At 39.1% G+C, this 14055-nt stretch overlaps 1 protein-coding gene across 1 annotated transcript in view; it reads right to left on the bottom strand.

The window, feature by feature from the left end:
- The window catches only part of AKAIN1 (A-kinase anchor inhibitor 1), a 50151-nt gene extending 36710 nt beyond the window's left edge, over window positions 1–13441 (bottom strand). The window contains exon 1 of the mRNA XM_046025433.1: window positions 13066–13441. Within this exon, the coding sequence (XP_045881389.1) occupies window positions 13066–13081 (16 nt within the window). The 5' untranslated portion in view covers window positions 13082–13441. The remainder of the gene's footprint in view (window positions 1–13065) is intronic.
- Between the last annotated feature and the right edge of the window lie 614 nt (window positions 13442–14055).

The following is a 14055-nucleotide window of genomic DNA, read 5'->3' as shown; positions in this document are numbered from 1 at the left end:
ACCGGATCAAAATCCTGATCCTTTTAGTATGTTTGCATGCTGATTTCCTTTGGGTTTTCCCCTAGTGTTCAATAAAAGTTCTCCTTAGCTATAGCTTAAAAACGGAAAAGACATGTTGAGCAATGCTTTAAAGGGAGCATAGAACACCCTCGTCCCATCTTGGTGGTGGCAGTGGTCGTGTGGTCATTAAACGGAGATGACCTTAAGCAAAGATAAATTCTGGAGGCCAGAGTCAGGCCCAGATCTAATACCTCTGCTCGTCTTAGAGAGTCTTCTTTCAAGTCTCCTTGGGGGTATCCTTATTGTCATTTCAGGATAATAGAGACTATTTTTTTTTTTAAGATTCTACTTACGTATTTGAGAGAGAAAGAGACTGAGAAGAGAGAGAGATCAGGAGCAGGGAGGAGGGCAGAAGGAAAGGGACAAGCAAACTCCCCACTGAACAGGGAGCCTGATGTGGGATTTGATCCAACCCTGGGATCATGACCTGAGCTGAAGGCAGCAGCTTCGCTGACTGAACCACAAACCACTCGAGACTATTTCCTTATAAAGTGCATATCTGTACCTAAAAGGACAAGACAAAAGAGACTCTGTCTTTCTACCTGGTTATGCCTCCCAGTCCCACACTCCAGCACTCACAAACAGAGTTCTTACACACAGCCAGCCCAGTGGCAGTAAAAAATGGTCCAGATAGGAGGGTTTCTCTATTGAAGTAAGGCTTCAGCCATTCCCAGGGCAGGCTTCCCAGAAGGAATCAGATCCAGGCAAGACGGTCACTTCCTTCCCTACAGATTTGACCCATTCCTCCTCTTGATCCCCTCTACTCTCTACCCTTCAGTTAAGGGACCCTAACCTTTGTACGTACGTTTTTATGAGGAAGTCCTAGCACTGAGCACAGAGCAGGACACCCGGCTCACAGAGGAGAGTCTGTGAATGTTTCTTAAATCAATGAATAAAAATATATGAAGTATTTATACCCCCTCCCCCATTCACTTACTGATGACCTTTCTTGATATCCGCAGCTCTGCTCCTACAAAGGTTACTACATTTCTTTCCCCAGGCCAAGCTGCACCTGACCTTTCCTAAGGGAATCTGCTCTGGTCCAAGGTTGTGAGTGGAGAAGGGTCATACTTATTCTTTTTACTGAGTTCCAGTCTAATAAATACTGATTGGGGCCACCCAACTGGTATCGCCCTATAGACACAAGAAAGTTTGGCAAGATAAATGAAGCTATAATGTTTGTCCTTCTTAACATAAGTTATTTTTAGAGCAAAACAACTATTATTTATTGACTTGTACAGCATGGTCTGATGATGTGGTGAAATAATCTATTCTAAAACATGAGTCAGATTGCAATTAAGACTATAGGGAATTTCATTCTAAATTCCCTGGTCAGGGGTGATCAAAATCTCATTTATGGTGCTGCAAGAAACATATAATTTCATTTTTCCTTCCCACAAAAATGTAAAATTAAAGTGGGGAGGCAGAAATAAGTACACAAGAATGTTAGAAATGAATTCCATAGAGAAAAAAAAATTAACAGCTTCTGTCAGGCAACACAAGATGTGGATTCTATGAAGGCTCCCTGTCTAAACACCAAACAGACCCCTCATACAGTTTATGCAAGGTGTCCAGAATGGAGATATCACATTCCTAATTTGAGCATATTTCTTGAGTACCATAAACACTATTTCTCTCATTTTAAAGAAAAAAAGGTGTTAAAGGAATGGGAAAAGGCATTGCATTTTTGCCTACTAGTTTCAGCAACTAGATCAACTGTCACTGTTTGAAACATGAAACAGTGTTTTAGAGACAAGTTAAAGAAAAACAATTTGGCATGTACTTTATAAAGTTTTTCCTTGCATTAAGAAAAATGCATGGGGGGGTGCCTGGGTGGCTCAGTGGGTTAAAGCCTCTGCCTTGGGCTCAGGTCATGATCCCAGGGTCCTGGGATCGAGTCCCACATTGGGCTCTCTGCTCAGCAGGGAGCCTGCTTCCTCCTCTCTCTGCCTGCCTCTCTGCCTACTTCTGATCTCTGTCTGTCAAATAAATAAATAAAATCTTTAAAAAAAAAAAAAGAAAAAGAAAAATGCATGAGATACACGCAATGTGTCTTCTACAGATGTTAGCTGCCCTCCCTTTTCTTACGTTTATCTCTTCTGTCCAGTAAATGTTCACACTGAGAACCCTCTGAGATGTTGAGGGTGGCTTTTAGACAAAGATTGAAAAAGAGGCACGGGAAGCAGGTTAATTGACTCAAAGTAATATTGCCAGTCAGAACACCTTCTGAAGGAAAACTCTAACACCTGTCCCTATCTCTGGTTAGTGACTGTGGTTGTTTCACCAAGAAAGTATCTTTATAAGAAGAAGAAAAGCTTTCTTCCCAAGAAGATTCATGTAGGACCAAAGATAATACTCAAAGAATAGTATCTAAGAATGTGCGTGGCTATGACAAAAGACACACACACACACACAAGACAAAGAGAATGTGAAATAAAACTTCATATTCAAAATACAAATCTACCCTAGTTAAATATTAAAACATAATGCTTTATGTCCTTATCAGAAAATCACCATTCAGCTTTTAAATTTAGACAATATCAGGATTATTCAGATCAGCAAGATGGCCATCTGCTTTCAATCATGCAGCTGCTGGCTTTTAAACGGCAACTTTTCATGATTCATAACTTATTCATCCCAGGACGCACTCAGACATCTGCTTTATCATCAACTCAGTTTGTCATAGCACTTGGCTTTAACGTTTCATAACCTCTACCCAGGTAACATATTGAACCAGTAAGTCAGTCTTCTTCTGCAAAAAGAAAATTAACTGTAGAGCTTTCCAAGACTGATGGTCCAATTTTGAAATCATAACCCTGAATAGGTATATAAAAACACATTATGATTCATTTCTTTTTTTTATTAAATTTATTTATTTTTTCAGCATAACAGTATTCAATAACATCAGTAATAGCTAACATTTAGCCTACTGTGGACCAGACATTTCATCTTTATCTTCATTAACGTTTTGGAAAATAGATACTATGATCTTCGTTTTACAACTCAGCAAATCATCAAGATTGGATGGCTTACCCAGTTGCACTAAGTGTAGACATGGAAGAGGTAAGCTTTTGGAGCCTACACCTAACTGTCCTTAAATCCATGCTTCTGCAGCAACCAACTTTGCCTCATGTTTGAATTGCTCTGGGATAAGTGAAATATTCTCAGCAGTTGTACAGAGAAGGAGAGACTATACTTATTCCAATGCCATTTATTTCAACTCAAAGACTATCTTGCATACAGCACCTAGTTAATGTAAGTGGTTTGAAAATTATCAAGCATTGTGTAAATTTGTTGGCTCTCTTCTTTTTCTCCCTGGTCAACTTTTGGCAATTTTGTCTGTCCACTCTTTCCCTCTATCACCAACAGCAGCAGCCTGGAGTAGATGAAGAATCCAAGAAGTGTGAAAGCACAGAGCCCATTTCTGTGTGGTTGAGAGTTGTAAACTCTAATTTGGAAGAAGGGGTTCTCAACATGCAGATTTTCTCCACGGGAAAATAGCTTTATCTCTTTTTCTTTGTCTCTAATCCTAGTGTACATATTATTTGTTGCTTGCTATGCATTTAAAAACTATGCTATTTTTAGAAGGTCAGTGCATCCAATGTCAAATCTTGGTTCCGCAACATAAAATTGGTCAGGCATTCTGAGTCTTACTTTTATCATCTGTAAAAAGGGGAATAATGGCAACATTTGTTCCATGTCTTTTTTTTTTTTAATTATATGTATTGGATAGCTAAATGGCACAAAAAATGGCATGTGTAAACAATCATGTCAAAAAGTAGCATACATGTCAAGGTAATATTTTTGTTTAAAAAAGTGGGAGCTATACTCATAGAGACAAGGTCTGAGAGGTTATACATAAAATATTAACAGCAGTGGATAATGTTGTGATTTTTGTTTTCTTTTAGATTATCTATGCTTATTAAAATTTCTAAAATTCTAACAACAAAAATTATCAAATGTTAAAATAGTATTTAATTTTAAACAATAATGGGAAATTAGAAAACACAGTAATAATAGGAGAAAGATATGCAGGCAGTCAGCCACTAACTTAAACCTTTAAAACTACATATTTGATTAAAAAGCAAGACCCAAAAATATGCTGTCTGCAAGAAACCCACATTGAATACAATGAGCAAGGTGACTTAAAAACAAAAGGATGGGGGCATCTGGGGGGCTCAGTTGGTTAAGCATCTGCCTTTGGCTCAGGTCATGACCCCAAGGTTCTGGGATCGAGTCCTGCATTGGCTCCTTGTTCTGCAGGGAGACTGCCTCTCCCTCTTCCTCAGCCTACCATTGCCCTGTTTGTGTTCTCTCTCTATGGGTCAGATAAACAAATAAAATTTTAAAAAATAATAAAAGTATGGGAAATAATATAAAGGTTGTTCTCATTATTCACAAAAGTTGTGTTCTATAAAGTAGCTGCAAACAGTGAATTAGCAAATATGGAACCATTGTTCCTAAGAGAAATACAGGGTTAGGTATCTATGAGCCTCTGGTTGTAACATTTTAGTCAACTGATCAATATGTAACTTTGTCTTATGTGTGTTTCTGTTTAAGGACACTTTAATTAATATATGTTTTTGATTTATTAAAATTTACCTCACAGCCAACAGCACTATAACTTATACCTGAGGGGAGCTTATCTAACATTTCCCTCCATAAAGCATGTCACTACCTTCTTCTACTTAGAAATCTTAGACAATCCCTTAGCACTACACTTGAGGACAACACTAAACAGTGACATCACCAGCAAAAAGTACAAATGTGTGAAAAACCAAACAGACCACAAAAAGCACATTTGTTTACAGTACGAGAGCTAAAGTAAGAAGGCAAATGTTGCTTGTTCAACCTTAGCTGGGAACATGCACGTCAAGCAACTCAATTTTTTCTGCCATTCTGTACATGTCCTTGAATGGCAGAGGAAGTTCTGCAAGTACTGATTTTGATTGATCTATTTTACAAATAGATTTTCTGAGCAAGCAAATTTGCAGATATGGAGTCTGTGAATAATGAGGATTGACAGTACCATACAAACATTAATCAAAAGAAAGCTGGAGTAGCTATGTTATTATAAGTCAAAAGAGACTACAGACTAAGAGAAATGCCAGAGATAAAGAAAGACATTTCTAAATGATAAAAGAGTCAATTCAGAAAGACCTAACAGTCTATTAGATTGTTGTCTCTCTAATAAGAGTGCTTCAAGATACAGAAAGCAAAAAGTGTCAAACCAAAAGGAAAAATGGGAAAATCCACAATTTTTGCTAGAAGATTTAGCACTTCGTGCCTAATAATCAATTAACCAAGTAAGCTGAATATGAGTGAGGATATAGAAGAAATGAACAATATTAGCAATCAACTGTATCAAAATGACATTTATAGAGCATTCTATCCAATAAGAGCAAAATATACATTTTTTTGGTGCACATGAAACATTTACCAAGATATACCATATTCTGTCTCATAAACATACCTTAACAAATTAAACAAAACTAAATCAAAGAAAGCTTATTCTCTGATCATAATGGAATTATAGCAGAAATCAATAACAGGAATATATGTGGGGAATCCCCAAGTAATTGGAAACCAAACAATGTATTTCTAAATAATCTATGGGGAAAAGAAGAGGTTATCAAGGGAAATTACAAAACATTTTGTACTGAATGAAAATAAAAATATATTAAAAGTTGTAAGAACTGTTCAGTGAATATTTACAGCATTAAATGTCTATACGAGAAGAAAGATCTAAAATAAATAATCTAAGTTTAATTTTAAGTCTAGAAAAAGAAGGGCAAAATAAAGTTAAAGCTAGTAGAAAGAAGGAAACAATAAACAGCAGAAATCAATGACATTGAAAATAGGAAAAACATTAAGGAATATCAATGAGACCAAAAAGATGTTTCTTCGAAAAGATAAAAAATTAACATTCCTGCAGCCTAACTGACAAAAAATAAACAAAAAAGCCAGAAATTACCAGTATTGGAAATGAAAGGAAGATATCACTATAAATCCTACATGTATTGAACAGGTAAGAGAGTATTACAAACAAATTTGTTCACACAAATCCAGTAAATTAGATAAAGTGTACCAATTTCTGTAAAAACTATCAAAACTAACTCAAAACTAACAGAACAGTTCTGTATCTATTAAAGAAATAGAATTCACGTTTAAAGAGCTTCCCACAAAGAAAATTCTAAGCCCATATGGTTTCACCAATGAATTCATTTAAGGAAGAAATTATACCAGTCTACAACTCTTTCAGAAAATCAAAGGCAGAAATACTTAGCTTATTTATGAAGATAGCATTATACTGATATCAAAACCAGATAAAGATAGTATGTGGAAAGCAAACTATAGACCAAACTATCTCATGAACAGTGACCAAAATATTGTTCAAAAAATATTAACAAATTGAATCCTTCAGCAGATGAAAAGAACAGTACATCATAATCAAATAAGTGTTATCTCAGGAATGTAAGGCTGGTTCAACATTTGAAAATCAATCAGTGTAACCCACCATATTAATACTCTAAAAAAGAAAACCAACATTACATATTATTAGAAGCAGAAAAAACATTTCATGATATTCAATGTCTATTAATGATAAAAATTCACTGCAAACCTGGACTACAAAAGGAACTTCCTCAACCTAAAAAAAGCATCTGTGAAAAATTCTATGGCTAACATCATGCCTAATGGTGAAAGATTTCATGCTTTCCCCTAAAATTAAAATGTCCATTCTAATTATTTCTATTTAATAGTGTGCTAGTGCCCTGGCCAATGCAAAATGGCTAAAAGCTGGAAAAGAAATTAAAGAGTCCTTATTTACAAACAACATGGTTTTCTAAATAAAAACTTAGAAGAGGGGTGCCTGGGTGGCTTAGTCTGTTAACTGTCTGCCCTTGCGTTCAGGTCATGATCCCACGTCCTAGGATTTAGTTCCTCATAGGACTCCCTGCTCAGCAGGGAGCCTGCTTCTCCCTCTCCCTCCACAGTTCCCCCTCCTTGTGCTCACTCTCTTTCCCTCTATCTCTATGAAGTAAATAAAATCTTTAAAAATAATCCTAAGTAATCTACAAGTTAGCTCCTACAACTAATAAGAGAGGTAAGCAAGATCATAGGAAACAAGATTAACATTTAAAAAAGAACTGTATTTCTATACTAGTAATGAACTTTTAGAAATTGAATTGTTTTTAAATGCCATTTACAGTAACTCCCCCCCCCCTAAAATTTTAGGTATAAATCTATCAAAGCATACACAAGATCTATAGGCTGAAAGTACAAAATACTAATGAGAGAAATCAAAGAACTAAATAAATGAAGAGAACTATCATGTTCATAGACTGGAGATTCAACATAGCTAAGATATTAATTCTCCACAAACTGATCAGTAGATTTCATTTTATGTAGATACAGGCAAGCTGATTCTAAATTTATGTGGAAAGTCAAAGAAATTACAATAGCCAAAACAATTTTGAAAGAGAAAAACAAAAAGGATTGTACTACTTAATTTTAATTTTAAGACTTACTATAAAGCAAGATGGCATGGTATTAGTGGAAGGATAGACATATAGATGAATGAAATAGAATAGAAATAGACCCACAGAAATATAGCCAGTTAACTTTTAATAAGTTATAAAGGTAATTCAACAGAGAGATATTATCTTGCCAACAGATGGTATTAGAATAATTGAAGATTCATAGGGGCACCTGTGTGGCATCTGCCTTCGGCTCAGGGCATGATCTCAGGGTCCTGGGATTGAGCCCAGCATTGGCTCTCTGCTCAGTGAGGAGTCTGTTTCTCTCCTCTCCCTCTCTGTATTTCTCTCTCTCTCTCTCAAATAAATAAATAAAATATTTTTTTAAACATTTTTTATTTATTTGACAGAGAGAAACCACAACTAGGCAGAGAGGCAGGCAGAGAGAGAGGAGGAAGCAGGCTCCCCGCGGAGCAGAGAGCCCGATGTGGGGCTCGATCCCAGGACCCTGGGACCATGACCCGAGCTGAAGGCAGAGGGTTAACCCACTGAGCCACCCAGGCACCCCTAAATAAAATATTTTTTTAAAAATAATAATTATGGGACACCTGGGTGGCTCAGTGGGTTAAAGCTTCTGCCTTCAGCTTGGGTCATGATCTCAGGGTCCTGGGATCGAACCACACATTAGGCTCTCTGCTGGGTGGGGAGCCTTCTTCCCCCACCTCCCGCCTGCCTCTCTGCCTACTTGTGATCTCTGTCAGTCAAATAAATAAATAAAATCTTTTTAATAAATAAATAAATAATAAAATAATAATTGAATATTCATATAAAAAATAAACCTTAACCTATAATTCACAACGTATCTGAAAGTCAACTTGTTAAAGTCTATTTAACTGTAGGTAATTTTTAAAAATAATAAATTAATAAAAGTAAAAAATATTTATGCTAACAGAAGATAATTTTTTGCCCAAGTTGGCAGCTTATAAACCTTAAAGTTAGGACAGTCTATAATATCATTTATTTATTCATTAATCTCTCAGGAATTGGTAAGAGGTTATACAAATAAATAAAAGTTATAATTACCTTGCAATAAATATTTTCTTAGATATTTTAATAACTCTTTGTAGAACTATTGTTGCTAAAGGTTTTTGAAACTAATCTTAGAAGTCAAGAACCTGGCTATTCAATTGTTTACAATTACACCATTTTTATTTCACCTTGAAATCCTTGTTATCATACCTAATCTAATTCATGAATAAGAAGAAAGATCTTTCTCTTGATAATACATGTTACTTGAAGGAAATCCAAACAAGTCAAGTATATATTCGCTATCCACAAAAAGAGGTACATTAATTCTTGAATGGGGTACGTGGGGGATGGCCCAAGGATAAGGAAACATCTGTTCTCACTTTATATTTCACAATCTATCCTTTTTTAAAGTTTTATTTATTTATTTGACAGAGAGAGAGAGAGAGATCATAAGCAGGCAGAGCAACAGGCGGGGGGTGGGGGGGAGCAGGCTCCCTGCCCAGCAGAGAGCCTGATGCGGGGTTCGATCTCTGAGATCATGACCTGAGCCAAAGGCAGAGGCTTAACCCACAGAGCCTCCCAGGCACACCTCACAATCTATTCTTTATTAGCTCTTCGCCAAGGAAGAAGGAGTTGTTAATCTGATTGTTCAGAGTCTGGAATTCTTTGGATGAAACCAGGGCACTGAAAAAATATTTGAATCTGTGGACATAAGCTTTCTCACTCTGGAATAGGCCAAGAAATATGCTAAAATTTTCTTGTATTCTTTTTCACTTTCAACATCAATGCCCAGTGGTTTTTCTTCTTTCTTCTACTTTGACTTTGTCCATGAATGCGTAATAATGCCTTGATTTCCGCCCCCCAAAACCAGCACCGCATGTAAACTCCAGACATCCCAAAACTTTTTTCTTCCCAAATGGAAGCTTTTTCATAGCAACAAACTAAGTAATCTGGGTCAATTTAGTGCTATGCACCAGGCCAAAATATTTTTCTTTTTTTTTTTTTCTTTCATTTTATTTATTTTTTTCAGTGTAACAGTATTCATTCTTTTTGCACAACACCCAGTGCTCCATGCAAAACGTGCCCTCCCCATTACCCACCACCTGTTCCCCCAACCTCCCACCCCTGACCCTTCAAAACCCTCAGGTTGCCCCAACCTCCCACCCCTGACCCTTCAAAACCCTCAGGTTGTTTTTCAGAGTACATAGTCTCTTATGGTTCACCTCCCCTCCCCAGTGTCCATAGCCCGCTCCCCCTCTCCCAATCCCACCTCCCCCCAGCAACCCCCAGTTTGTTTTGTGAGATTAAGAGTCATTTATGGTTTGTCTCCCTCCCAATCCCATCTTGTTTCATTTACTCTTCTCCTATCCTCCTACCCCCCCATGTTGCTTCTCCATGTCCTCATATCAGGTTTAAACAAAATATTTTTCCATATTGGTTGTATTTACCCTCTTTCATTTGGCATTGCTGATATGCTTCCAAAACTTCTCACATTGCAATACAAAGATTCCACCTTCAGTTGTGGGGAAAGGAAGGAGGAGAAATGGATAAGAGATTCAGGAAAAACAAGGGACCTCATTTTGTTTTTTGCCTCAGCTATGTGCCCCAGCTTAGTTTAATCTATATTTAAGGATAGATGTCACTTAAGGAGAAATTAATATATTTATAGTTTGTTCCTCATTTAACTGTTACTAATTTTGCATCATTCCTTTAGAGAGAAGAAGAAATGCATGGTAGGTTTTAGATAACTGAATCCTTAAATAATTAGGAGTCATGGTCGCTTACTAGTAAGGAGTTTAAATATTAAAATGCATAAAATGAAAATCCCCTAAATTACAAAGTCTATGAATGGTATAAGAAGGAAGAAAAGTATAGAATTGAATTGTCTACACTATGTAAACCGAGAAACCACTCAAAGACCCTGCCCAACTTAACCCCTGTTCCTTATAATCTGTAGACTAATTGAAACAAGAGAATGCAAGGTTGTTTTATACCATGTAATAAGAGTGAATCCTAAGTAGAGTTATATAAATTTACAATCATTTCTCCTTCATTACATTGTACTTCTGGACTAAAACTTGCTTCCTGAATCTCTGTAACTTTTCACTTTTGTCTTTAACGTAAGTGAAGAGGCAGCAGAATCATTCAAAGCAGGTCAATCCACATAGGCAAGGATAGAAGTAGACCTCGTGATCCTTGTTTCCATTTGCTAAAACCCAAAGAGCTACAATGGGTTTAGAAGGGCACAGTACCTACTGACCCAATTTTATGAACAGTTCCATGTTAGTTTATTATTATATTCATTGTGGATTATTACCTTATTTTACTTTATTAATTTTGGAATAATCATAGCACATGTCTCTGTTCCCTCCCTTCCTGAGTGGCTTGAAGAAAATGGGGGAGTATTTGCCTTGACTAGCACAAAACATCTGGATCCTTGATTATGGAGATTTAGAAAAGCAACAGTCCTAGAAATGAGGCCGTAATGATGAAAATCTGGCAGAGTTCAAAAACAATTTATTGTTCTGATATTCTTTCAGAATAAAATCACTATATGAGTTGGAAGACATATGATCAGTAAATAAAAAGGTAAGTTGACACAATATTTTGGCACCCTATTCTTATTGTCCCAAAATGCTTATAATTTTTAAGAGAAACTCGAAATTGAAGAAATGACCCAAAAAGTGTTTCCCCACAGGTTTCTGTAACATATCCTATCCAGGTCAATTTATACCATTTCTGACAGTTATGAATAACTTCCACATTCCCTGCAGGGGAAAAAAATAAAACTAATACAAAACTTAGAAGAAAAATGGAAAAGTAAAGCCCTGTGCAAACAGTAGTCCACTTCAGCCAGTTCAGTCTTCTCCAGGAATTACTCGCTGCTCATTACACAGTCTTTCACCCACAATCATGCCTTTAGAAAACACCTGGTTAACTTCACTCAACAACCCTAACTCTGGACAACACTAGCCCATCTTCACCTCAGAAGTGGAAAGACATTTCCCTGGGGCTACATCTGAACCTTGTCCAAAAAAGCGGCTACCACTGAGACAGAAAAGGCATTTTGTCAAGAAGATAGGTTCTGAGAGAGTCAGAGGACCCAGAAAATTCCAGCTGAGGCTGCAAAGACTATCTGATATCAGCCCCCCTGGGGCTGGTAAAAGAGAAATATTGCTTCCCTCAGAGGGTAATTTGAAAATCAAATGAAATAATGGCATAAAAGTGCTTTACAAAGTGGTAAGTAGTTTATAAATGCTACCAAGAACTATTTTTTTCAACTTCATAGGTCCTATATTGATTGAATGTCCTTCACTGTACAGAACAACTTCTCCCCTTGAATTATTTGAAATGGTCAGCAGAAGGGCCTCTGGACTTTCCTTCAAGTCATCATCTGAGTCACTGCCTGTAGTGAGTGTCAGGACTGACAGAAACTCACTCCTGCTTCCTCAGCTAACATCCTGTTTGGGGGTGGGGAGGGGGAACTTTCCCTTCTCAAGTTAACCCAGACTCAATTCTTCCCTTTTAAAATTGCATTATACTTTTCCTCCCTAGCTACCTGAGGTCTAATGGCTACAGCAAATGCAAACAAACCTTTCAAGTGAAAGAACCATAACAAACTTAGAGTCTTAGTCTCCTCTACTCTTTTCCATACTCCCTTTTCCCCCACAACAGTATTTAATGAAAGCAGAGCCTGGAATTTGAGAGAAAGACCTTGTTGTATGTACCCCCTAGAGACAGCTTCCTAGGTTAACAATGACCATGTTTTCCCCCAATGCTCAACTTACACAGACATTACTCAAATACACACACATGCACACACCAGTAAGTCGGTCAACTGCAGGCAAATCTGACTCTTCGCCAACTTGTAGCCACAGACAGCAGCAAAAGGACCAAAGTCCTTCACTGCCAGCTCCTAAAAGACACTGTAACAGCCAGCGGCGCCGCAGTAGCAGCTTCTGAGCTGCAGCCTTCTGCCAGAGTTTCAGGTCGAATTCCTTGAGGAGTAAGGCTCCTCTGCCCTTAGTCCCACTCCCGTGGGCTTCACCCACTTCTTTCCTCAGCACATGGGGAGGAACCCGGTCACTTTGCCACTTTTGCAGAGGGTTAAGTGGCAGGGAAAAAGATTCCCACCGAAGTATCCTGAAGCCCACGATTCCTGGCCGGATCTCTCCACCCTCCCGCCCACGTAGGCGCCTGTGTGTCTGGCAAAGGTCCCACATCTCAAGGTGCCTGAGCTCCGATGGGATGTGGAGGAACCAGGCGGCTAGAGCAGCGACGGGACTACAGCTGGGGATGGTTAGAGGACAGATGGGACGGGACTGGGGAGAGAGGCGAAGACTCTGCACAGAGGCACTCTCCCGCCCCTAGTTTACAGACAGTAACTCCAAACCCCGCAGATGGGAGGCAAGGTAAAAGGCCTTTTCTCCCTATGCTCTCCCTTCTCTTCCCCGATCCCCGCCTGGACACCTGGTGAAAAAGCAAGGTGCAGGTATACCTGGAGCGAACACCATGATTTCCTCCAGACGCTACGCCCCTAGGTGAGGAGAATAGACAGGCAGACGGAGGGGTGGGAGAAAGGCCAGGACTTGGAGGGGTCAGATGGGCGCAGATGGGCTCGCAGGGGCCGGGACGCTCAGCACCTCGGACAGCTCCCCGCCGCGCGATCCCGGGAAGGCAGCTCCAGCAGCCGCGGCGCGTTCACCCTCCACAATGCACTGCTCTGCCGGCGGCTACCGCGGCGGCGGGAGGAGGAGACCGAATCCTGCTCAGTTCATCCCTCATTCCTGTGCCAGCTCAGCGCACACTGCTGCTTGGGGAGAAAAACACTTCTATCGCTTCCACGGGAGAAGGAAGGACGGAAGAGGAAGAGAGAAAAAGGTAATTGCCCGGCTTCCCGGCAGGGGGACAGCTAATTGCTTCTAATTACCTGCTGTCTCTCACATGATGTCTGTACTGACATTTAGAGTGGGTTTGCCCTTTTATATATATATATAATTCAAAGAACTTTACTCTTGAGGATGACTCTGAGTTCTCCGGGTTGGGTGACTCTAATAGAGGGGTGGGGCTTCCGAGTAATGGGCCCTTGGGGTCCATGACTCCTCCCTCACTCTGAGTCTCAGTCTTCTGCTAACGTCAGAAAGAGAGCTAGAGGGAAGGACAGGGTGACTGGAGCACGTGAAGAGGGCGCCCTTCTCAGGCCCCACCCTCAAGAGGCCGATCTGGCCTAAACTTTGAGGCTCCTAAACTCGGAGGTTCTCAAGGTCATCATTTTAGAGAAAGTAGGGCTGGCTAATGCACAAGAAAGACCTCAGTGAGGTATGTCTTCACTGAGACACTCACACACTCCATAAAAGGTTGAGCCAAAAGAGTTCTCTTCAAGTATGAGAACAGCCCTGAGACTGATCAAGAAAGGTTAGAACTTCCCCTACTTTCATCCGACTGAGAACTGGGCCTCCCATACACACCCAGTTCTAAAATGACTGGG

Source organism: Meles meles, chromosome 12 (assembly GCF_922984935.1).
Source record: "Meles meles chromosome 12, mMelMel3.1 paternal haplotype, whole genome shotgun sequence".
Taxonomy (NCBI): Eukaryota; Metazoa; Chordata; class Mammalia; order Carnivora; family Mustelidae; genus Meles; species Meles meles.
Note: the sequence above shows the minus strand (reverse complement) of the source record. Positions and strands in the feature narration are given on the sequence as shown.